The sequence below is a fragment of the Hippocampus zosterae genome, chromosome 11 (genome assembly GCF_025434085.1).
Source record: "Hippocampus zosterae strain Florida chromosome 11, ASM2543408v3, whole genome shotgun sequence".
Taxonomy (NCBI): domain Eukaryota; kingdom Metazoa; phylum Chordata; class Actinopteri; order Syngnathiformes; family Syngnathidae; genus Hippocampus; species Hippocampus zosterae.
The window spans coordinates 18,394,448-18,420,852 of record NC_067461.1 but is presented as its reverse complement, the minus strand read 5'-3'; the positions used below and the strand labels follow the sequence as shown (position 1 = coordinate 18,420,852).

Genomic DNA, 26,405 nt, shown 5'->3' with positions numbered 1-26,405 from the left:
ATGGTAGTTACCACTGTACAGCTCTTATAGCTAACAATTTCAGGACAACAGACATGACTGAGTTCAAATAATAAAGACAACACCCGAAACATACTCTTTCAGACTAAAACAGTGTAATGACTGAAAAATAATTCCGGTGACCATTCGTTGTTTTCAACTAAGTAGAGACTTTTGATGGGCAGTACAAATTGCTGATAAAAATGTGGATTTGTCAAACAGCTACCACAGCCTTCTTCAATCAGGTGAAATAAGCATTATGAAGGAAGTTTAAAGGCATCTAATTTTCCTCTACTATTACGGATGGTATGCGTTTTTATGAATTGTGATATTTGGTGAAGCACAATATTTTAACAGAAGCCGAATAATTTCTATTTCTATTTTTTCATTCCAAGATATTCCTAGTTCTACATGGCAATACAATATTCTCAATAATTGAGTGATAATGGCTGCTAAACATTTTCTTCAAAAGTACTTCAATTATTTTTGCTCCAATATGATCAATGGCATAAAAAATATGCTGTTTATTGTGACATTTTTGGGGTAAATACAATGTACGAATAAAATCTGTCACTGTGACAGGCTTTGGTTGCAGCTCTTGTCATGTGCTTGCGGTAGCCATAAGAATTAGATAGCAGGTAGATTGATAGCATACCTTTATAATCATTGATCCACTGGGCTTTCAAACAAGGCTTGTTGACTCCAGATAAAAGGAGCAGCCTCAGATTCAGGGCTCAGTCTGGTTCTTCTTTGTGACATTATCACCACCAGTAAACATCTACAATGGAAAGTGAGAAGAAGTCAGCCAGACAAGCAAGCACAATATTATGGCAGCACTTATTTTGGCTCAAAAAGTACTGAGCCAAAGGAATATTATTTTCTTCCTCAAAAATACACAAATTCATTTCATCAAACATTTGCTGGTCAGACTAATAGATTCGGGCAAACCATTTGTCAGGCAGATAACAATGTAAAATTAAAATAGAGTAACACAATATTGTCTTGACCAAATGTACCAACAAAGCTGAATTCTGCTATAATTTCATTGCAAACGTTTGTTTGTTTTTTTCATTGAAACGGTGTACAATTGAATCAGCACAAGAATAAACAGTGTAAATACACCGGGCTTAGCGTAAATGCTAGAAGTGCCTGGCCCACTTTCATTAGGCTACCTGTACTAACTAATTTAAATTAACTGCAATCGAATAAAACAAATACTGCACTGAAATAAACATATGGTACCAAAACCAAGTTCCACAGACTGTGTTGTTAAAGATTTAGAAAAGTTTTCCAGAACCTTGCCTGCAGGACATGTCCACATTACTTTTACTGGAAGCTTATTAGCATGCTAACGATCGAGCTAGCTAGCTAGCTAGCTGTCTTATTGAATGATATTACCTTTGGTGGGCACTGTTAAACACGGTTATATTGAACAACTTCTATGTTACGGTAAGATAAACGAAAAGGAATTGCTTACCCGATGGTCATCCACGCGTGGTCGTGTTTGAGAGTAGGATTGTCTGGCTGCTTCACATGTTGGATTTTGTGTGACTGCTAATTGATGTGACTTATCAGGACGAGGGCGGGGAAAATGTGTGAGTCAGTCCGAAAAAGATGACATTTGAGGTCCTGCACAATGACGTCACTGAAAGTGTGTTAAAAGTGTGTTAAGTACCGAAGTTGGCCACTAGTTTTCCAAATGAAAAGTGAGTCGAAAGTTAAACACACTTAAACACACAATTTCTGAAAATTGTGCTCTTTCAGGACATCACTTATTTTTGGTGTGGGAGTATCCTCGTGAGCTCTAGAGTAGTGTAGACTGCGTGGAAATATGAGGACGCGAAAAATGTCCTCATTTTTCCACAGGTCCTCATTGTGAAGGTGTGTTATCATAAAATTGTCCTGAGATGTCATGAATACAAACGCACACACACACACACACACACACACACACACACACACACACACACACACACACACACAATATGGCCTATAAATGCATACAGGTACATCATGCATCCAATTCCTAACAAAAATACCCATGTTTGTCCATTGTCCATGTAATGCACTGGTATGAAAGTCAAGGCCCGGGGGCCAGATCTGGCCCGCGACATGTTATATGGCCCGCGAAAGAAAATCATGCGTGTCAACTTGCATGATCCTTGCAAAAATCTGTACTGAAATGTGAAATTGTCATGTGTAATAAATGATGTTGAGATTTTGCAATAATTTTGTTTCCCTGTTTGAGATGATTTATTCGTTTTTTTATTCAATCGTAATGGCTCGCCGAGGAAAAACATAGCTCAAAGTGGCCCGCAACAAAAATGAGTTTGACACTACTCATGTAATGTGAGATTGGATGGCTTCTTCTCAGGGGGATTTACCAATCTGTCGTCAGATGATGGCAACAGCAAAAAAAAATAAACATAAACATTTTACCTGCTTATTTAACCCTTTCAGGCACCCTGTAACGTGATAACATGATAAACTGTCCACTGTAGTCACCGCTGTCCCTGAAAGGGTTAAACCAAATTAATTGGAAGATACTTTAAATTGCAGCAAGCCAATGAGCCAAATCACTGCCAAAACATTGAAGGAGTTCATCGGGTGCGAGAAGTAGATTTTTAAATTTTTTTATTTTACACTGATCAGTGTAAAATGTTCTTATCAAGTCAATGTTCAGACTTCAAACAAAACAGTGTTTCCGTCTGCTGAAGAAGAGACTGAAGGGACTTTTGTTTCTGTTATTATCGGTAAGAATGCTGTGATAGTGACAGTTTGACTCTGAAAGTGAGTATTTCTTTTTCTGGAGAAAATGTTTGGAGAACTGAACATAACGGTGGTTGATAAGTAGAAAGATTATATATATATATATATATATATATATATATATATATATATATATATATATATATATATATATTATAGACAGAATATCATTCTGTGTGTGCCTAAGGAAAACAAATTCCAGTATATATGGTATTCATTTTTTCATTCATTCATCTTCCGAACCACTTTGTCCTGACTCGGGGTGTTGGAGCCTATCCCAGCTGTCTTCGGGCAGTAGGCGGGGGACACCCTGCATCGGTTGCCAGCCAATCGCAGGGCAACCAACCATCCACGCCCACACTCACACCTTGGGACAATTTTTAGTGTTCAATCAGCCTGCCATGCATGTCTTTGGAATGTGGGAGGAAACCGGAGTACTCGGGGAAAACCCACGCAAACTCCACACAGGGAAGCCGGAGCTGGAATTGAACCCGGTACCTCTGCACTGTGTAGTCGACGTGCTAACCACTGGACTACCGGGCCGCCTTTATATGGTATTCCTACGTTCAGTAAAATCACACGCATGCTTTAGATTTCAATGCATGTAAGGTGAGCTAATTCAATTTCCTCAGAAAAGGCCTCAATTATTTTCTTGTCAATGTTAATTGTTCATAGTCATCCAAGGACAACCTCAGCACTCCTTCAAAGCCAGCATTTTCATTTCGAGCTGCAGTAAGTAAGTAAAGGTGGATTTCAAGATGAGACGATATGCACCCAATTACAATTGTTGTCATTTTGACACTGTAGTGTGCACGGAGCATCGTGTTGACGAGTGGATGGCAGTGAGCAGAGTTGCTCTGTGTTAATGCTGAGTTGGTGGCCGGCTTTGGGCAACGAGCGCCAGCATCAACTGCATTTAAAAATAGCTAGCTAGCAATGTTCGGTTGAAAAAAAAGGTCCAGCTACAGTATTACTCATTCTGCCCCCCCCCCCCCCCCCCCCCCAGATCACTTTGTTTTCTCTGCTTTGTGAGTTGTGAGCAGGTGCACATGTACAAAACACGTAGAGTGTACATGATGAAAGCCTGTGCAGATACAGCACTTCCTTCGACACTTGGACAGGCTTGCATGTAGTGCTTGCAAGTAGTAAACACACATCTATCTATATCAATCAAAGGCTCTGATTATTTATTCTGTTTTGGACACTCTGACACACCCATAGCCTTCAAACACTGATGTCTCTCACTCTAATGCAAAAGCATATCCACCAGTGAGAGCATATCCGTATCCTAGTGTGATTACAATTAAACAAGGAGAAAATCAATATTTCAATAGGCACTGTGTAAAGGACATCAATGAATAAAGGCCAGGGAAGTACGGCTGGAGATTAAGTGAGAGACTGGTGGAAGAGAATGAGAGAGAAATGGAGGAAGAAGAAATTTGCTAAGCTACAACAAATTTGCTGTGGTGCGCAGAGGCAATCGCTAACAGGGATCACATACATGCATGTACACTCCAAAATCTAGTAACACACATCATCCTCCATGAGCAAGACTAAGATCCTGGACGCAAGTACTTCACCCCTTCTCGCATCCACACACACTATCCATTTCCTCACACCAGCGCAGTACGCAGACATGTGTCGTGCCAATACCTCGCCAACGTTCTGCCTTGGATATACGACACTCACTCAGCACAAATGATATTTTTGAATATCATTTGTTAGAAGAGAATACACCTCCATTGAGGGCGAGCACATACACAATTAGAACTTCCAACTGATTAAAGGTGCCGAATGCCTTCTTACCTGTTATCTGGTTCTTTTTGCCACATCATGTGAGTTTCTGTGACTTTAAAATGTTCATGAATATCCTCTCTGTGGGCAATCTAGTTCATTTCAACAAATTGTGCCAAATAACAACTACAATAACAATAACAGGCGCCCATCCATTCAATTGGCGGATCCGCACGTAAGTCGTGGGTGAGACGGTCGCCATTTAGTTGCGGGGCACATAGACAAACCGCACTCACATCAATGGACAATTTATAATCTTCAATTAAGATACAATGCATGTTGGAATTTGGAGAAAATCCCCACAAGCACAGAGACAACATGCAACAGGCCTGAGCTAAGGTTTCTAAACCAGAAACCTCTCAACTGTGAAGCAGACTTGCTAACCATACATAACCATGACCATGTTACTCAATTGTATCATCGGGATTTATTTCAGGAGATAGATGGATCGATCGATCAATCGATCGATGAATATGAACTCTCACTGACACATCTAAACATCACAAAGTTATAAGTTATTGCTCGCGCGCTTTTGTTTTCTGACATCATTTCTACGTACAAGCTCACACGAAAAAACTTTGGAATGACAACTGATGCTACATGCTCTACTCATACGACTCTGTAGTCACCGCGGTGGTGCGGGCTTGAATCAGGGATCCAAAGAGCGAAGGTGATTGGCTGGGCCTGAAAAAGAGCACTTAAATGGGTCAAAGTAGTCAAATGTCTCGACTAAGGAGCAGTGGGTGTGCTGGTGCATATGTGTGACTTTGTCCTCTAGACCGAGAGGAGAGTACAAAGACTTTCTTTTTCCAAGATGAGGAAAGCAATGAACCTTCATCAGAGAACCATTCATTTCTTCTTCTGTTTTTTCTTCTTTAAGGGGCCTTATTTCCGTCCCCGTTTTGTTGCATTCATTGTGTTGTGCTCATGCAGTGTCACTCACTTCCCCGTCCTTTCTGATGTAGTGATGTAGACCATCTAGTCACTAGATTCTAGTGATACTGGGACTATAGTGGTCAACACTGACCCCAAACGGCTGCATGGAGAAATGCATTTACAGGCGTCCAAAAACACCGAGTAAACACATACGAGAGATGATGCAACATTCTTTCATAATGTAATTTGTGTGAAGCCACTGACCCGGACTGTTACTTTTTCCTTCAAATATCATCTGGCTTCCTCCACGTATGGTTATGAGATTATTCAATATGTTTTATTGATTTACTGATGTCTATTATCATTTGATGGAATCAATTATATTAATTGGAGAAAAATAAAACAGAACAACAGTGAGACGTGATGACCATGTTGGGAGTGGGTCAAAGCAACAGTGTTAAAAGGCTAAGGGCTGTATGAGGGGAAATAGGTACCGCAATGCAGGCCTTCACTCTGGCACTTCTAAATAAGGCATTGAGAGCGTGTGTGTGTGTGTGTGTGTGTGTGTGTGTGTGTGTGTGTGTGTGTGTGTGTGTGTGTGTGTGTGTGTGCGTGTGTGTATGAATGTGTGTGTGCACGAGCTCGTGCAAGCGTGCGCCTGGCCTCCAACGCAGTGGAGCTGAGACACCCTACCCCTGCAAGATGACAAGTGTTGGTGCCGTGTGGCTTTTCAGGATCTCTCGCTCGCTCTTTGGCTCCCTCAAAGATTAAGAAACCGCACAGGCGAAAATGGGGTTGTGTATTTTTACTTTGAGTGCTTCATTCCCACTTGACCAATACATGCATCAGTGTTTTTCCTCTTGCTTGCGTGAGTGGGATGGTGTTGTGGATTTACTTGAAGTTGTCAGGGTGTTGGCTGAGGGCCAGTTCCAAGGTGTCCAGGGCATGGCGGTGGTGTTTCTGAGCACTGAGGAGAAGGCTCAGCAAATGGAGGGAGTGCAAGTCATCCCCTTGGAGAGATAAAGCCTCCTGCAATGGTTCCATGGCTGCGGATACCTGCCCAAGCATAGCCATCATTTTAGGTAACTTCAGCCACATTTCCACAGTTCCAAAGAGTACAGTTTGGAATGTTGCATATGTGGATGAAGAAGAGGAACATCACAAAGTAACCAGGACAACACTGGAGGACCTCCATAAATTTGGGCTGTTTATTTCTTGGTATTTGGGGGTGTCTAACTCCACCCTTTAGGTTGCACAATATTTAGTACCCCCAACTGAGGGATGCCTAAAATTGCTACGGTAGGGCTAATATACAATGATATCATTTTAGAACCCTTTAGTTGATTTGACAACGGAAAGAGAGACAACGTGTAATGTGTTCCTGTATTTGTTTGCTTTCACCTGCCGTACAAGAGCCAATTGCAGAGCCAAGCACATGGAAATGTGAGCGTCCTGTGGGTCTAATGAATGAGCCCTGTGAAGACAGACAGACGGAGTCATGCCAGGTAAAACGATGCCAAAAATGATTCAAATAAAAACTGCACAGTTGAGTTAAATGCATGTACCGCCCATAATATATTGCCTGAGATATTAGATCAGAATTATTGAACATACTTAACAATCAGTATGTGTCACACTTCACGCCTCAAAACCATACATTTTACAAACATCTGACTGCATAAAGTAGAACTTACTTCCTCAGAATTCGTGCAGCTTTTTTGTTGTATTTGTCGCGATCTTCTTTCAACGAGGCTACAAAAAGGACAGAATCAGCACCTTGAAACAGGATCATCTCCATATCATGCAAGACGACAAAGTACTTCATTGACATACCAAAAAATATTAAGGCTTATAGGATTCACTCAATATTGGTGTTTTGCCTTTTCTTTAGCTTTGTCTGCTCTTTTGAGACATTATCCTCAAAGATTCATGTCTGACGATGAAATGAAGCAGAAAGACTAACTTCATTGCATGCACTCAATTGAAAGCAGACGGTTTTGAAAATGGCGCGTCTCAGGTGAATGAGCAACTGCTCGGCCTATACTCAATTGGTGCTGAGAGTATGGATTGGGTTACCGTAACGACGAGGGGCGGAGCAAGAGGTTAGGCCAGCTTAAAATGAAGCGCAAAACAAATTTAAGCCTGCATAAAGATGGGGATGATTTCCGATTTGGTTCATGGAGGCAAAACTTTGCACACCACCCGACCGCTGAATTACACATGTTCAACCATGATCGTGACAACTTTTAGTCCCGATCCAGTGCCTTGCTCAAGAATATTCATTGGTGCTCAGAATTCAGCCTCAGCCCCCCACCCCCACCCCAACAACATTTCAGAATGAAGCCAATTTCTGTATCACCATCCGAAGCCTGCAGACTGTAGGAGAGCCCCAAGGCCAGGTAGGCCCTAGGAAGAGATTCCCCGGCTCCCTCTCCCATTGAGACCACGCTTTGGGACAGAGCCTCCGCTTCAGAGAACTGAAACACACGGAAAAAAGGCACAAAGTGTCATAATTTAACTCGACTTTATTTCAAGAGCGCATTAAGAACAACTGCAGCTCTAACGTGCTGTACATAAAACATAAAAGACAACATTGAAATAATAACACAATTATAAATAACTACAAACCAGATTCCAATGAAGTTGGGACCTTGTGTTAAATATACAGTAAATAAAAACAGAATACAATGTTTTGCAAATCATGTCCAACCTATACCTAATTGAATACACTATAAAGACAACATATTTGATGTTCAAACGGATAAACCCTGATGTTTCTCACAAAAACGTATCAAGGTAGAATTTTATGGCTGCAAAACATTCCAAAAAAGTTGTTTACCACTGTTCAGTCACATTTTCTTTTAAAAGCAGTCAATAAACATTGGGGAACTTAGGACATTAATTGTAGAAGCGTTATAGGTGGAATTCTTTCGCTTCAGCTGCTCAACAGTTCGGGGTCTTCGTTGTTGTACTTTACGCTTCATAAAGCGCCAGACATTTTCCATGGGAGACAGGTCAGGACTGCAGGCAGGCCAGTCTACCACCTGCACTTTTACTCCAAAGTTCCACTGTTGTAACACAGGCAAAATGTGTTTCGGCATTGTCTTACTGAAATAAAGAGGGGCGTCCAAGAAAAAGAAGTGTTTGGATGGCATATGGTGCTGCAAAACCTCTATGTATCTTTCGGCATTTCATGGTGCCTTCACGGATGTGCAAGTGACCCATGCCATTGGCACTAACACAGTCTCATACCATCACAGATGCTGGCTTTTGAACTTTGTGTTGAAGAATAGTGTGTATGTGTGTGTGTGTGTGTGTGTGTGTGTGTGTGTGTGTGTGTGTGTGTGTGTGTGTGTGTGTGTGTGCGTGTGTGTGTGTGTGTGTGTGTATGTGTACTTATGTTTCGACCCAATAGTGTGTTTTGTTTGGAAGTGTTGGTGGATGACAGACAGGCGGCCATTGATGTCATAAACGGTCAAACTAAATTCCTTGATCACCTTGATCCAGATCTTCACCAAAGTGTTTTCTGCTTCCTGCCAGTCGCCTTTTATCGTGTAATATTCAACTCTACTTTACTAATAAATGCTTCACTTCATTTCCACACTTAATGGTGGGAGCACATGTGGAACACACAGATATAAGCGTCATAAACATTCTGGACAGGGATCAATTGAGCAACAAATAAAAACCAATATAAAACTGCTTTTCAGGAATTCGGAAATGCAGTTTTACTGTAGTGATGGCACAGGATGGGCACGGGTGTGTCAGATTTGAAGTGCTACGATCCGCGAAAAAAAAAGTTGCACATTTGTTCTTCCAGCTCATCTGATAATGGTGGCCCATTTATGTAATGCCCCACTGCGCTATGGCCACAGAGGCCCATTGTGATTAAGACCTTAAGCTCCTTAGTGTCTCCCGCCTAGCATGAGCTCTAGTCACCGACAGATGTGCTCTCCACACTCACCCCTTGAACTCCTCTTTTCTAATCGAGCCCTTTCTCTCTCTCTTTCTCTTTCTCTCTTTCTGCCTCACCCTTATAGGTCTCTCTTTCCCCTGCCAACATGCCACGATTGACTTTCTCACTCATGCCTATAGGTCATGAACAGCAGGACTACGCAAGCTGCACGAGATTCTGGCCATGCCGAATCTCGATACCGATACAATTGTATCGGTGTGAGAGTCACCGATACAGTATGCCAATTGTGTAACATTTGCAACACAAGTGTTGGTGTGCGATGATTTCACATGCATAGGCATACAATGTACATCCTCCTCCATCATATATAATAAACCTGACATGTACAGTATATTTTGAAATTGTGGGAGGAAGCCTGAGTAGTCCCTTAAGTAGCCTACCAGAAGAACAGGCAAAGTGCACTAAAAAATCCAGAACAGTGCTAAACCTGAGCCACTCTGCTGCTGCCCTATGCAGCTTATTCCACTCGGAGTCACCACAGGTCCTCATGTTTTTGCTTAATATCCTTCTTTAAGTTGATTTTGTTTACCTGCTTCACACCAATCAAGGGTCAGGGCCTCCCATGTGGTGTATGTGTCCTGCAATTGGTCCAAAGACAAATCTCTTGAGACCAAATTACTGCCGTGTAGCATTGACTAATATAAAATGAATGTCATTTATTTTTTTTAAGCGACTTGTTAAGGAGTAGCCAATGTGTCGGTATAAACAGTGACTGAAGAGTGATGGGAATTAACTTTTAAAAGTTCCAATAGAACCAAAGACAAGACAAGAGCGAATCATGCCTCAAGCTCGCTATCCATAGCACAAACATTTGTGTGAATTATAACCTAGTTTTATAAGAGTCGGTTTTGCATGTTTTTACCCAGTGCAGCTGACCAATGCAGACTTTAGCGGCCAACAGGGGCAGCAACGGGTCCTCCGGTCTCATCCTGGCACATTCTTTGAACACAGACACAGCCCCAACTGCCTGTAACATACACGCATAAATATAAGAGAGAAATTGTCATTTGTATCCATTTAGCAGTCACCAGTCAAGTAGATGCAGAAGACACGTACCACATGAGTGAATCAAACCCATATAAGTCCATCAAACCATTTTCAACACCGCTTATCCTGTCGAGGCAAACCATCTCTCTTGCAGCATAAATATGAAACAACGCGTCTTTCCGATATGGCTGTATTTTCTTTGTTTTATTGATACTGAAAAAAAAGTGAAACACTGAAGCCACAAAACTTGAAGTGGGAAGGGGCAAAGGATCACTGTCGATTGAAGTTGAATTTTTGGCAACCCCAACAGTCCACGGTACCCTCAGCATCTGCCTACAATATCTCACCTCATGGGCGAGCCGACCCTGGCCTGGCACACGCATGCAGAGACGCAGATGCACACTGCCGCTGAGCTCTAAATAGACGTGCAACTTACAACACTGAGGCGGCCCTTTCTCCTTCTTGGGAGCAGCCTATTTGTAGAACTCTCCATTGATCCGCAGTGTCACTTCATACTGGGAACCAGATTGATTTTTCACACACAAACATGTCTATACACAGCGGGACTTTGATAGAAACACAGAAGCCGCAGACAAGTCCTTTGCTGTCTTACTAAGATGAATACCTTTATTAATTCTTGATATAATATTTGAATTACATTGTGCCCTGTTAACAGACCCAAATTAATATTCAAGGGTTGTTTGATGAAGGGTGCAGGGCAAGCCAGTAAATCTTTGCACTGTACATTCGAGCATGATCTTGTGTTCGTATTATGACTGGTTTAACCCCCTGACAGTACAAGCAGAATAAACCTTTGATCTGTGACCACCATTTGTTGCTTATTTGGCGGGACGGATGTCTGTAGCAAAATGGGTGAGTGTGGCATTTAAAGGTGAAACAAACTCACCTTCCCGGACGCCATGAGCGACAGGCCCAGCTGGTGCCAAAGGTGGAACTCGTCGAAAGAAAACTTCATTGCTCGTTCCAGACACTGCAAGATGAATGCAGACGATTGACAAGAGTTGTATTTTCAAAAAGCATATACACAATATATAAATTGTATACTATAAGTTTTTTTTTTAATCAGGCATAAAGAAATTGATATATAATGCGTGTCATGGACATTATAAACACATTAACTCATTTATATCTTATTTACTTTGTCTCGTATTAATTTAGACTCTATAAAATAATTATCTTACATTTTTCACCTTGCTCACTATAAGAAAAAGGCTTTGTTCAGTCAGGGTTAGTCTTGAGCTGTGTAGACACCAAATGTCCAACTATAAGTCTATTTTTCTGTGAGTGATTAATGTAGTCTTTTCAAAGCATGGGCAGACTCAAGTGGATGACTACCAAGGTGCAAGATCAATTCTCGTAGACGCGTGAAAACCATGAGTCACATCAAACTGCAATAACATTAGAATAAGAGCCATTCTAAAAGACTGTGTAGGATTGAAAACTTATTTTGGAGCCCAGAATTTGGAGTGCATGAAAAGGATTTGGACCAACATTACAAGAAGCAATGATTTGCTATGGAGCTAACAGCGGCTAGCAAGAGGAAAAGCTTTCATCTTTCATCATAAAGACTGATAAAATGACAGCTGCACGAGAACCTATAGAGGAAACTACGTTGGATTAGAAACTACAAATGAAAATTGATTGATAGTTCTCAAAATACTGTGGCTGGTTTCTCACCACTGTGCAATGGCAGATTATAGTGAGGAGTTAGATAACAAGCCACGAATAGCAAACAAATTAAGAGAAAAGTGGAGAACTGTTGCTTTTGACACTCAGGAGAATGTCAGAAAGGTGGATTGATAAGACAATTGTCAACACAAGAACTGCTACACATTTGAACAACCAAGCTAGCGGCGTAAACACAAACAAACAAATATGAAGCTTGCTTCCAGAGGTGTTTGAAGCCATTAGAGGAAGATTGTTGGCAAGATGTATGTTGGACCATACATGTACGAGTGAGATGCTCAGGATGTAGAAAATGTTGTGCCGCGAACGACCGAACACAAAGTGCAGATTGAGGCCCATCGAGATTCGAAGAAAGGTAAACTATATAGGCTACGGTTATTAACCTAGCATTGTCATTGCTGGGTAGTTCCGTTACATGCTGCAATCCCTTTAAGATCAGACTGATAAGGGCATTCATTAAAAGGTTTGCTCAAGACGAGGCTGTCCGTAACACATCTCTCACTCATGTGTGTGTGTGTGTGTGTGTGTGTGTGTGTGCCTGCAGACCTCAGACAACATGTTATACTGCCTCCTTCTCGCCATGCCAATAGCGAGCAGGTCATAGACAGAAATCGAATTTTTCATGGTGGCCTGGAGAGCCTCGGCCTGATCTGGCAGACGACTGATGACCGCATCACCACTAGCCTGGATGAAAATGATATTTGAAGTGAAGAGAAGACAATGAGGGGTCTCAATGTATTACAAACATGTGTGTGTGTGTGTGTCTCACCATGGACTCTGTTATGAGAAGCAGCAACACAGCCTCTTCAACCACGTCCTGGGGACAGAAGCAACTGCAGTGACAAAGGAAACAAAGATTATTGAAAGTCTTTCTTGTCGACATAAACGCAAAGGCACACATATCATTTACTTCAAGCCTTTTGAGTTTCCGGAGTGTCTGGTTTCGGACTCACGTGGTGTGTAATCCTACACGGCCCACCTTTGGAGTCTCATTAACTACACGCGTGTTCTCAGATACATCTCATAGGTTGTGCTTCATACTTCCATTCTCAACATGTAAATCTGTTTAATGAACACTTGTACTATTGTATTCGGGACCATATTTTTAGAAGACGTCAACGGGCTTGAAAAGGAGGTACGCCATGTGACAATACAGGAGCCGCAAACAATACTATAGCATAGCTGTTCCTCAGAATGAATTGTGTCACGTCTCTATCTCTAATCTCAGACATGGATCAAGATCTTTTGAAGGTGTCTGAGGATTATTCATGTGGCAGTAACTATTGGCTGCAGGGTCTGCACAACAAGCAAGCCAGAGGGGGAACAGAGAAGAGTCTATTTGTTCTGGCGAGACAGTTGTGTGTCCAAATGAAGAAAACGAGACATGTTAGATAGAGAGGAGCTTTCATGCAGAGTAGTAAACATTTTACTATTTTGAATGAGGAATTCACCTTATGAGAGACCACTTTGAACATGTTCACAGGGCTTCTGTGAGGGGTCAATTTATCAGGCATAACCTTCAATAACAAAATACATTCTTTTTGTGTTTTTTTTTTAAATAGTAATTTTGAAAATGTACCTCAGACTGGTGTGTTAACCATTATTGAAACATAAACCATGATTTGGGCAATTACCAATGCTCTAAATGTAGGACTTCATAAACCTTAACCTTAACTACCTCAAAAGAAATATCTGAAAGAGGTCATTAAAACAACAGAGCTAGTGGTAGTATTTGCACACTATCAAACTATTAACGTTTCCTGAACATCAGTATGATGGATTGCTAATGAATGAATCAGCACATGGAGGCGGTGAAAAGCAAGATGGAGGTTTGAAACCTGTCAGTCGTGTAACGTTGTGGTGGTTTGACGGTGGGGTAGAGTGCGTCTTTGGAGGTGGCTGCTCCTTCTCTACGGAGCCAGGCCGAGGGTGGTGGTCCCACAGGGGGCCAGTAACTGTCTTCGCTCACTGAGCTCAGCAGCACCTCTGCAAGCTTCCTTGCTGCGGCCTGTAAAAGTATGAACGTTGTGTTCGTGGTTGAACTTAGTATTTTGAAGTAGTCACTCGGTGACAGTTTGTTGTTAAGTGTCAATACAGTACTATGTTGACACATGCTCTCACCTAAAAGCTCTTGACTAATTCATAAAATAGGCCAACATTAGAATCCATACGTAACGCCTTTTGTATTGTGTAAGAGAGGCAGCTGACCTTCCTGAAACCCTGAGACCCTCGTGACTCCACCACTCTCATCACACGACGTAGTTGGTGAGCACCTTGCGCTAAATGACTAAAAAAAACACAGTGTTTTTCAATGTTTTTGAAACTGGAGATAAATCAAATAACACATCAAGGAGGAGCAGATGAGAAGAGCTGCACATAATTAGTCATAACATTTCTCAATACAGCCTAGTCATACATTCGTAGTTAATTGGAAAGCTTTTAATTATGCTCGATACAGTAACTTCAGAATGGTGCAAATGATCTCAATTGTTGGATAAGGATCTTAATGTTCTCAGAATTTTCATACTGTAATCATGCAGAAAAATTAAACAGAAAAAACAACAAGACAATATGAAAGAGAACGTTTTACACTCCTCACCCATGACTTTATTTTGTCATTTCCATACAGTTTGAACGTGACAGCAATACTTTTCTGAGTCTAAGAGCAATACTGACACCTACTGGTGAAACCTTTGAACGCATCTCGATTTTAACAAAAGCCATTTCCTAAAATCACGAATTTCTCAAATGTGTGCTGTGTGCATGCGTGTTTCTCACCCTCTCTGTAGCAAACACAGGTATGCACTCTGGAGTGCTGCCTGTAGGAAGAAGCCCAAGTCCAAGTCCACAGGTGGAGAAAGCAGATGGACTTTGGCGGTCTTTGGGTGGGGTGTTGAAATGGTCTGAAAATAAATGTTGACTTCAAACATAATCTCAGTGTGTTGGACCTTTGGTGAGCCATACAACTCACATACCAACGACTGTTGGCACATTTATGAATATACCATCATAACTGCACTGGATCAACAAACTTAATCCTATCTTCATTAATGTGTGCCATTTAGTCAAGTCAAGTCAACAGTAGTTATCTCCTCTCATCTCATCTTCCGTAGCGCTTGTTCCTCACTAGGGTCGCGATGGGTGCTGGAGCACATCCCAGCCGTCTCCGGGCAGTAGGCGGGGGACACCCTGAATCGGTTGCCAGCCAATCGCAGGGCACACGTAGACGAACAACCATCCACGCTCACACTCACACCTAGGGACAATTTAGAGTGTTCAATCAGCCTGTCATGCATATTTTTGGAATGTGGGAGGAAACCGGAGCACCCGGAGAAAACCCACGCAGGCCCGGGGAGAACATGCAAACGCCACACAGTGAGGCCGGAGCTGGAATCGAACCCGGTACCTCTGCACTGTGAAGCCGACGTGCTAACCACTGGACTATCGGTCCGCCCCTGATTTCCTTAATATTTATGAATAAAGGAATATCTTCACAGCATTTTTTTTTCATCTCACCAAAAAACTTCATGCATGGCGATAACGGCATATTTACTCACAGTCAGTACAAATCACGCTGTGTTTTGTGAGGTTGTTTCGAATTACGAAATAAAAGAAATAATAAATAAATAAATACCAATTTATGTTTCTAATCTTGTAAATCGTGTTTTGCCATTCATGGTCTGTGTCTCCATGCGGCCACCATTGTCACATGAGAACACATCCATTAGTGAACTCAGGTCCTTTTTTTCCCCCGACTTTGAAATTAGGACTTCCCAGTTCAAAGAATTCTACGATTCTTTGTTTGCCGAGTTGGAAGTCAGAAAAGTCCAACGTCCCATCTTTCTTGAGTGCTGCTCAAGTGTCTTCATTTGGTTAACTTGAAAAAAATATATATTCAGGAACGTACTTATACTTTTGTGCACGAATATTTATATACAGTAGTTAAATAGTGATGATGTCAACAAAGTATGGCCCACGTGTCACATCACACCCGTTTCATCCATGATACAGCCTACCGAGCATTTACATTACGTAGAGTCCTGTAATATTTGTTACAGTAATTTAGCCATTCTTTGCTGAAATTGCTTCAGTAAAAAAGTATGTATTCATATTTCTTTTTCTTTATTTATTAACAGTAGTTAATTGATTTATTGTAAAAAAATATATTAGCAAAGTCAAAAAACATGTGAAACACCTCTTTATTTGATTAAAAATGGTCAATTAAAAATAATACAATAAAATTTTGAATTCAAAAATTAGAATGGCTTTTATGCTTTTTAAATTAGTTTTGCATTTACGTACATGTTACAGGGTAAATTTCAAACTGTTTTATTTTGTATTTGAAATAACCTGATCCACCTGTCTGTTTCAAATGCGCTACTTCAGCACAAAGGTTTGCCCAACCCCGCTACACATTGTGTGCATAAAATTGTGTCGTTGACTGGGTAAGTTCCAACACACAAAAGATCGGAACGGACAAAAATCTCCTCGAGCGCACCTTATCAAGCTCCTGCAGATATGAAAGAGCCGCATCGCAGGCCTTGAGGTAACAGGAAAGACTCTCCTCCTCCCTCTCGAGCAGACGGATACGAGACACTGAAGACAGAGCCTGGTGGTCTAGAGACAGACCTGGAATATATACAGATACCACGGTTTGGAATTTAATAAGCAAAGGAAAAGAAAACACAAACATTGTCACTTGTTTATCATTCCTTCTGTAGCTTCAGCAGCGATGGGGCTTCAGGTCTGGAGCTGTCGTTTTATGTAGCTGGATTACGATCATTTCCCACTCACTGCCCCAGTCTTATAAAAGTGTGGAAACAGTAGTGCATTTTGGGTAACTTTCTCATACTCAATTTTAACACTACCTTATTTTCAGGACGCAAATAAAGCTTTGCCAGTATGGTTCTTCATCTGCTCAGAGGACCGAGACTTGATGATGATGTCGAGAAAGACATTTCAGAATGTGAACATTCTGAGTCCGCAGTAAAGAAGAGGATGGATAAGCTTGAGCGCCAGCTGGTTCGAAAAACAAGATGAACCACAGGATCAGACCAACAAGGCCCAGCCCCAAGGCCAGAACAAAAGTGTCAGAGGCTTGCAAACAACAACAACAACAAAAATTGATGTCAAAAACTCGTAAAACACAAATGTCTTGACAGTTACTCATGTGCAGAACATCAAGTCTTATTATGACCTTTGCATTCCAGATTACACCCAGAAAAATGACTCTGGATTCTCTAAATTTAGAAGCAGATGTGTTTTGTGGAAAGATGAAGGAGGGATGGACCAGACCCATCTTTTCCAAAATCATGTTCTTGCGCTGTCTGTTCTAGTAATAGTAGCAAAGTACTTTTTATTTTTCTACTTTGGTACTGTATGAAATGATATGATGTATGAAATTCTTCTGTGTTTTGCCTGTTGTGTGTATCTGTTGTATAGGTGTATGTAAATGTTGTTTTTGGAAATCAAACGTTATTTTGAAACTGTATGACGCACTTTCTGTCCCCTGGTGTATGAAACGCGCTTTGCCAGTCCAGATCAAAAACGATTTCAAAATAGATCAGCGGGCCAGAGAAAATAGCAGCCCCTTGCACCCCCATACAACACTTTGGCCGGCGGTGAACTTTCCCAGTGCTCCGGATTAGCCTGCCCAGCAGACCATTTTAAAAATCCAACGTGGTCCTTGAAGAGAAAAGTTTGTCCACACCTGATATTAGGCAATCATTTATTTCTCCTCACTCACTGACTCGCTTTGAAACAGTTAGGCTCTGACTGTTTAGCGGCAAACCGTAAATCATCTCACCCCTAGTCAGAGCAACCTTCCCTATAGTGAGCCAGAAGTCCTGATATGGGTAGCATCTTCTTCAGGCAAGACGCCAGGCCTAATCAAATAAGCAAAGTGCTCCAAATAGACATCATAGCAAAACTACACTTGATTCCCACAACAGCATGCAGGACAAGCAAGATCTCCAAAAAGGGAGGCAACTCCCAAAGGAATAGGTCAACTTTCTCATGAAGTCTTTGACAACATCTGTATTAGTCCACCTTAAAATAATTTACAAGACTTTCCAAGAAAGCAAACCAGTGACTGTGGCATCATTATATTACAATTAGCAGAAAGTCACATTCGCTCATCAGGAAATATTGGGTGTAATGACATGATGATGATGATCACAAGATTAGCCAGTATGACGCACATTGTCATACTCTGTGGATCTGACCCTTGACCTTGACCACGGATTGTATCTGTTAGTGACCGCAAAGCATGTAAGGATCTGAAATGTTAACTTGAAAATAAATGTAGCTTGGGTCCAGATGATGCATATGTGCAGTACTGTATTTTCCTTTATTCACCAAATGTAAAAATACCATAACTTGAAAAAGGGAAGGGGGAAAAAGGACCAGAAACCCCCCCCCCCCCCCCCCCCAAATGTCAAGAGTCAGCATTGGCCAGATTGGTTTGACTTTAGAAATTCCGCCCAAGACAAAAGTATTGGGCTTTTTTTTTTTTAAATTCAAAACCATTCATAGCCACACTGTACCTGATCTTACTCAGGTTATTTACAGTAAATAAAAACTCAGTGTCTACGATGCAGAGCTGAAAGGACGTACAGGCATGGAGAATATTCCATTTTTATTTTTGGGGACTTGAAGTTCTTTCTTCAGATTCGATTCTGCCTTTCGATCTGGACAGATATTTGTTAGTATAAGATCCCAAAATATACAAACGAATATTCGGGCCACCTTACAAACAAACAAACATATAAATAAATAAAACATCATGAGAGTGTCCCATTTTCACAATAAAAAGTTGTGTACAGTACGTTCAAGTTTAAAGTTGGAATATTGCAAAAATACAGGTGGAAATTTTTAAAAAGTCTTTATGGTGTGTATGTTTTCATGATTTAAGTTGCAATATTATTTCTAGATGTAATATTATGAGAATGAAATGAAACACTCAGTATTTTTGCAAATTAACTTTGGATGATCATCCATCCATCCATCCATCCATTTTCCGAACCGCTTAATCCTCACCAGGGTCGCGGGGGTGCTGGAGCCTATCCCAGCCATCTTCGGGCAGTAGGCGGGAGACACCCTGAATTAGTTGCCAGCCAATCGCAGGGCACACAGAGACGAACAACCATCCACGCCCACATTCACACCGAGGGACAATTTACAGCGTCCAATCAGCCTGCCATGCATGTTTTTTGGAATGTGGGAGGAAACCGGAGCACCCGGAGAAAACCCACGCAGGCCCGAGGAGAACATGCAAACTCCACACAGGGAGGCCGGAGCTGGAATCGAACCCGGTACCTCTGCACTGTGAAGCCGACGTGCTAACCACTGGACTACCGGGCCGCTGGATGATCATCAGTATCAGTAATTTGAAGCGATTATGTACCGGTAAATATTGTTAGTGCAGATGAAGAACCATACAGATTTGGGTCTGACTGCAGACAACCTTTTTTTCAGCGTGGCCCATAATCTCCTTCGTAGAGATGTGAAATGTATCAATGCTGTTTGAAATGTGTACGTTTGGGAAGCTTTGTATACAAGGAGTACCTTTAATGACAAAGGCCTCAGCCAGTAGGCGGAGGTGGTAGGTGGGTTGATCGTCCTGCATTAGTTCTTCCAGTTCCACCCTTGCACACATTCCCTGGGCATCGCGATGGCAACCCTGCACATAATGCACTTTGGCCATCAGCAGTAGAGCCTCATTCAGATATCGGGGCTGGTGGAGAAGGCGGAAAAATTAGATACAGTATGTCTTAAATGTTTTTTTTCCCACATTGTTTAAATTGGAAAGTGTTGTGTAATATTCAAAGAGGAACGAAAAGCTCTTGAAAGGAAACCATTTTGACTTACACTGAGACGGCCTCGGCTTAGGATGATGTTGAGGTAGCTTTTAGCCCGGCATAATTTTGGTTGCATTTTGTCCATCAAAGGTGTGGAACTCCTTAGCAGGTCCATATTTTCCTGCAGGGACTCTTCCAGCAGTGCTTCTGCCAACAGCAGTGTCCCATAATCATCTGAAGGCGGGATATAAAAAAGTAACGGTGAACAGTTTCCAGAAAGTCCACGCTCAAGGTAAACGGGTTATATGTCTTTCTCTCACACACAGTCTAATAAATGTTGTAAAATCTCAGGAGTGGACACAGTCCTGGAGTAGACACAGTTTTGGAATGGTTTTAAAGCCACTGCTTCTATCTTCCGTGATGCTTTGAAATGTAACCTCTAAATCAGGATACTGCATACAGTTTACACATACTCTAGGCCGGGCGGTTTTCAAGACGCACACTCCTGTTCAGTGTTTTGTATGTGTTCAAATGCCAGTTCAGTCAGCAGTGTTTATGTCTTGACACTTTATTGACACTTTATTGACACTTGAACCCAGCACCACCACCACCTTTATGCCAAAGCTGCCCTAAATTTGTTGACCAACATTTTTTATATGTTTCTATCATGATTAGTAAACCAATGTGTAACAATAATTCTTGATGCCCACCAAGATTTAAATGAATGTCTTTTCAAAGATGCAGAATGTCTGTATAGATATTAAGTAATTTGAATTCCTGAATTAAAAAAACAACAAAGTGGTTGTTGGGTAGGCGGCCCGGTGGACAAGTGGTTAGTGCATCGACCTCACAGTACAGAGGTACCGGGTTCAATTCCAGCGTGGAGTTTGCATGTTCTCCCCATGCCTGTGTGGGTTTTCTCCCGATACTTCGGTTTCTCCAAATACATGTGTGGCAGGCTGACTGAACACTCCAAATTGTCCCTGTGGTTGTTCGTCTTTGTGTGCCCTGCGATTGGCTGGCAACCGGTCCGGGGTGTCCCCCGCCTCCTGCCCAAATACAGCTGGGATAGTGTCCAGCATACCCAGCGACCCTTGTGACGGTAAAGCGGTGACAAGAATGAGTTTGACATCCCTGCTCTAAGTTGTCCCGACGTGTGATGGATGGATCAGTGTATATATTTTCCCCTAACTAGATTGTTTTGATTGTCACCATATTTCTTCAACAATTTTCTTTTCTCCAACAAATGATTTCTTGTATGGGTGGGCATGATATTTTTAATCGTTAAGAATTCAGTGGATTGGACAGAATTCATTGTTGTTTATTACAAGTGTATACGGTTGCTCGTCTATGTGTGCCCTGTGATTGGGTGACGACCAGCTCGGGGTGTACCCCACCTACTGCCTGAAGGTTCCTGGGGGTGCAGCTGTTGTTAACTAAGGCTGCCTGGACAACTAGCTCAAACATGGATTTTATTTGGATGATGTACAGGCAGAAAAAAATTGCATTGTGTGTGTGTTTTTTTATTATTACATTTTGAGGATGTGTAACTTTGTAACATTTCGTAAAAATATAGTGCACATGTGTCATCATTATAAGAGGCTGTCATTGCACATTTTGCCTGATTTCCAAGTGCAAAATCTATCAGAGAAAGTTTCCACATGAAAATCATTTACAACCAGAAGTTTCATATTTATTTACCCAATAAAAATTCACTGCTACTCAGAATTTGTAGAGTAATTTGAAGCCTAGCTACTGTCCATACAATCTTGGCACTCATGTTGGTAAAATTACAATGTTATGAATGACAAACTCTTCACAGGAAACTGCAGACATATTTAAAAACTGAAAACTAACAACCAATCCCTCACCACAAAACTACAAAGGGATGTGGCAAGATTAACCTGTGATAAACATTTGCCGTATGAGCATGTTGTTTTTGGTTTCTTTATAAAAAGAGTAATTAAGACGTCAATGAGAAAAAAATCTACATAATAAATCTATATACACAGGTTTGCTCTCATAAGTATACAATTGATAATTACAAAACATTTTATGCCGCATTTTATAAGGACTTTGAATTATAATTCGAACCTGTTTGTGTCTGCCAAACCAAGCCCAAAATGATGCATGTTTGAAATGACATTTGTATGTACAGTATATTTATATATACTTTTTTTCCAACGTCTTTCTTTCCTTTGCCTTATCTGTCATGTCGCCGCCAGCACATTTTTAGCTCTAAATTTGCATTCTTGTGATTCATGTCAAATTTGCTGTCAAAACTGCAGTATGTTTAGTAAAGTCCATTAAACACACACGCACACGCACACGCAAACGCACGCACACGCCCACGCACACGCACACGCACGCACGCACGCACACACACACACACACACACACACACACACGCACACACACATGTTTTGTCGAGGTACTGAGCCATTCAAAAATACCTGCCAGCTACGAGTCCGTACTGTATGCTGTCAACAGTACAAAGTTCAACTCGTGTACATACTACAGTTACACAAACATTAGTACTGTACTACTATCTTAATCGACTCGACCGCAGCAGGCAAGGGAAAAAAATGTATTTTGCGACCACTGCCAGAAAAAGTCGGGCTGTATAAAGTAAAACTTGGGGATAACACGTGCACTCACCATCTTCGTGCATACGTGCAGCCTGCATGTGTTCGACGATTGGAGGAATTCTGTCCCACTGGCACTCAGCCCGGTACCGATCCAGCTCCGCTTCTAGCCGCAACTGGGTGAAGGAGATCCTGGAGGCCATAGCAGCTCGTTCCCGGTGTTGACTGTACTCCCCGGAGACGATGGGAGTCACTGCAGACTTGAAGGAGAAAAAAAAAAGTACTTTGGAGCGTGCGGTGTGCGATGGGTGGTGGTGGTGGTGTGTGTGTGCGGGAGTTACAGTTTTAAATTACTCTGTGGAAGAATGCTGTGATAATTGAGTACAGTATCAATTTATATATATTATCAAAACGAGATTTAGTATATTCAACGTATATACTGTATGTGGCTTAAGGAGTCAGGAGTGTATTCGGCACCTGCTCTTAAGCTTTTTTTTTCAGTTAATACCTTAAGTGGATCGGGAAGACCTGAACAAACTGCAAAAACAGCAATGCAAATAGTTGTGTGTCCAAACAGAGTGTGTATAGAACATGCATGAAATACGGTAAAAAGGTCGTCGCTCATTGAAAACGACACCTCATTTCCACATTGTTCGTTTGCAACTTGTTCCAACGTCTGACCGGGCTCGGCAATATTTCAAGGCTGGTTTAAGTCAATCAGTCACTTCCAGGGAAGGATCAAACGATCACTAACATAACTGAAAAAGGAACAAAAAATAACACACTGGATTAGATACACTCCCCCAACTCTAAAATTGCGTTTGTTCTAGTACAAAACAGGTATACAGACACGAACTATTACAGAAGTCAACGCCAGCTACTTTATAAAATAAAATAAAACCTCAAGTCTTCTGAGTAAGGATTTTGCTGGGTCATTTTCTCTCTGGGAAGTTGACATTTGCTTTCAGAGAAAATCCCTTTTCCCAGTGCAAGAGTTCGCTGTTTGCAGTTCTTAGGTCGTGAAGGCTCTTTAGCGCCCCCTGCTGTCGAGTAGAGATACTGGGCATCTAGCTAAACGTCATTCACTTTTACTTTTGGCAGCTAGTACGACACCTCTACTTGAACAAATCTGCTTTTAATAACCGAATCCCGCCTTACTTCAATTGTAGATTTTAGATTATTGTTCATTTGACCTTTAAAATGTAACTTTCAAAAAATCAACTAATGCGTATTGCAAAGACAAGACAGTATGATGTTGAAAATGACCAACTGATCATGTTTATTTGATAAATTATCAATTTAACATTAAATGTCTTCCTTGTGATGTATCGAACTAAATATGGGTTGAAAAGACGTTGCAAATTATTGTATTCTGTTGTCAACGTTTTGCACATCCCAACATCGGGGTTTTAATTTTTAAATGTTTTGTAAATTGGGGAAGAGAAATTAACAGATTGACATTTAAATCACATGAATTATTAGTTTAATCTGTTTACGTATTTTTCCCCTTATTTGTCTCACTCAGGTGAGTTGCGGCATTCAATGAGTAATTGACGCTCACCCAAAAAGGTTTATACTGTAATTGCCTGTAGATGGCACAAGATAGCAGCAAATAACGTTTGTTGTCTTTTCTTTTTTTGTGGGGGAGGGGGGCAACGCGATGCCTTGAATAAATGAATCTCCTGAACTCCGTTTCAATATACTGTAGTTGCCACAAGGTGGCACTACAGTGTACACTACTTTTTTTTCAACGAATAACAGAGGACTCCCACACCCCCCATATCTATGAAGCAATCAGGTAACCATAAGATGGTTTGTTTAATATCAAGATCAATGATGCAAATGTAACTACTACCAATAGAAAACAAACTTGTAGTTGTAGCCAAACTAATATGTAGTTTGAGGTATATCTGGTGCAAAAGTAACTTGTACCGGTAGTTGTAAAAAAATAAATAAATAAAATTGCAGTTTTGGCAAGGGTAAATTTTTGATGTACAAAAGAAAATTTAGTTGTAGACAATCACGTTTCTAATTGGAGCAACAACAAAAAAACATTGTAGTTGTTGCAAAAAAAATTACTTGTAGATGTGAAAAAAGGTAGCTGTAGTTGCAAAAATCGCGGCAGAGAGCCACAAGTGCTGTTGCTGTGCGTACAGTGACTTTAACCGAATGTCTTGCAAAATTTGTGCAAATTATTTGTATTTGTCAGGTCTGAGCCTAGCATTTCAAACTTGGTCTTTGCTTTCTAAAGACAGTGACTTCAGGTGCAACCATCTTTTCTTTATTGCAAAAACAATTACCTCCGTTTATTTTGGTATAGACAGTTACACTGTACAGTACGTTGATTAAACTGCTGTCATTTGGGGACATTGAGAGATATAGCTGTGTGCCATCTGCATAACTGTAATAACCAACATTAAAACATGTGAAGTATTTGACCCAAAGGTCACATAAAAAGACTGAACAGAAGGGGTCCAAGGACTGACCCTTGAGCCACCTCACATGTCATGGTCATTCGATCTGATTCAAAACTTGAATGGTCACAAAGTAACTCCTTTGCTTCAAGTATCCAAGTTTCCAACCTGGTTAACACTGTATTGTGATAAATTGTATCAAATGCTTTATTGAAATCTAATAAGACAAACACATAGAGAAATCCAGCATTGTCTTTTTTTGGAAGGGGCTTGACAGAGCCTATTTTTAAGGGGTAGACGTAGCTCGCTTGACTGAAGTGAGCAGTTGAATTGTAGCTGAAAATTGGTTTGCACAGATTTTACAATAGTTTTGAAAAAGTCTGATGGTACTAAGTCAAGACAGCGAATTGATAATGTATATAGCACCTCTCGCTCCGTAATGTTGTATGATAGTACAGCTAACATATTTACCCTTGGGTAAGATATCCCCACCCATAATTTCCCTCCTGAACACTAGAGGGAGCCACACATGGACACGAACAAATGGTAGAGGGTCTCCAAGTGCGGACTTCACAGTGGTGATCTGTCATCACCTTGGCCACATTTACATCATCTACAAATGGAGAGCTTACATTTCCTATGAATGTACTTTGCACAGGTCAATCTGCATGGACTCCAGCCACGTAATTTGTGTGTGTGTGCTTCCTGCGCTGAATTCAAAGGGAAGGATGAGCTGCTTCCATTGTCCGGGAAACAAGTCGGCCCTGTTCACTCCCACAGTAGCGCAAACTCCCCTTTGTAACAGCACCCATTTACAAAAATACCAAAACAAAGTAAATTCCACCCATGAGTACAGTTAGACTGCGCTTTGGCTAGACCTAACATAGGGACAAAAATAGATTACATGTACGGTACTTACAATCATCACTAGTTCTGAGGCAAAGCGGATCTCTATTTCTGATACTATAGGAATTGGCAAATATTATAATGAACCGATATACATTAACTGACGTGCAGGAAAACATTTGTTTGGCATGGTAACAGTAAAAGATCGATCCAAACATGTTTAACAATAATTTACAGTCTGTACACACTGAATGTCATGACAAGAGCTGTCTCTTCAAAATTTTCTCTCCTTTTGGAAATGAGTGCTTCACACAGTAATCAGTGTGTTGAATAAATGTTATTCGAGGTATTATGAACTCTGCTAACAGTAAAATCCTACCATGCAGTGACCGTTTTCTAACCTGTTCAACTCATTTCAACTCAACTCCACTCATCTGTATTTATAGAGCAGTTTAAAACAATCACCGCTGTATACAAAGTGCTGTACATGGAGCAAAAATAGTTCATACAACGAACAATAAACAATAAATTCACAATGTTTAGGTTCACCAGTCGTCGGGGCCTAGCACAGATGGCTAAATATTATTAGTTATTTGTAGTTATTTTGATATTCATATTAAAATTGGTATCCAAATGAGGACGTTCCCCACAAGGA

General features: G+C 41.1%; 1 protein-coding gene across 2 annotated transcripts in view; it reads right to left on the bottom strand.

The window, feature by feature from the left end:
• ttc7a (tetratricopeptide repeat domain 7A) overlaps positions 1–23,514 on the bottom strand; it is a 52,459-nt gene extending 28,945 nt beyond the window's left edge. For both annotated transcript variants that reach the window (XM_052079806.1, XM_052079807.1), the window contains exons 1-16: positions 23,392–23,514; positions 22,564–22,750; positions 19,976–20,139; positions 19,673–19,841; positions 16,605–16,735; positions 14,885–15,009; positions 14,315–14,393; positions 13,945–14,114; positions 12,876–12,939; positions 12,653–12,790; positions 11,307–11,390; positions 10,275–10,379; positions 7,796–7,913; positions 7,131–7,188; positions 6,838–6,910; positions 6,332–6,492 (exon numbers count right to left, since the gene is read on the bottom strand). In XM_052079806.1, the coding sequence (XP_051935766.1) occupies positions 6,332–6,492; positions 6,838–6,910; positions 7,131–7,188; positions 7,796–7,913; positions 10,275–10,379; positions 11,307–11,390; positions 12,653–12,790; positions 12,876–12,939; positions 13,945–14,114; positions 14,315–14,393; positions 14,885–15,009; positions 16,605–16,735; positions 19,673–19,841; positions 19,976–20,139; positions 22,564–22,750; positions 23,392–23,448 (1,883 nt within the window). In that variant the 5' untranslated portion in view covers positions 23,449–23,514. The remainder of the gene's footprint in view (positions 1–6,331; positions 6,493–6,837; positions 6,911–7,130; positions 7,189–7,795; positions 7,914–10,274; positions 10,380–11,306; positions 11,391–12,652; positions 12,791–12,875; positions 12,940–13,944; positions 14,115–14,314; positions 14,394–14,884; positions 15,010–16,604; positions 16,736–19,672; positions 19,842–19,975; positions 20,140–22,563; positions 22,751–23,391) is intronic.
• Positions 23,515–26,405: the final 2,891 nt, after the last annotated feature.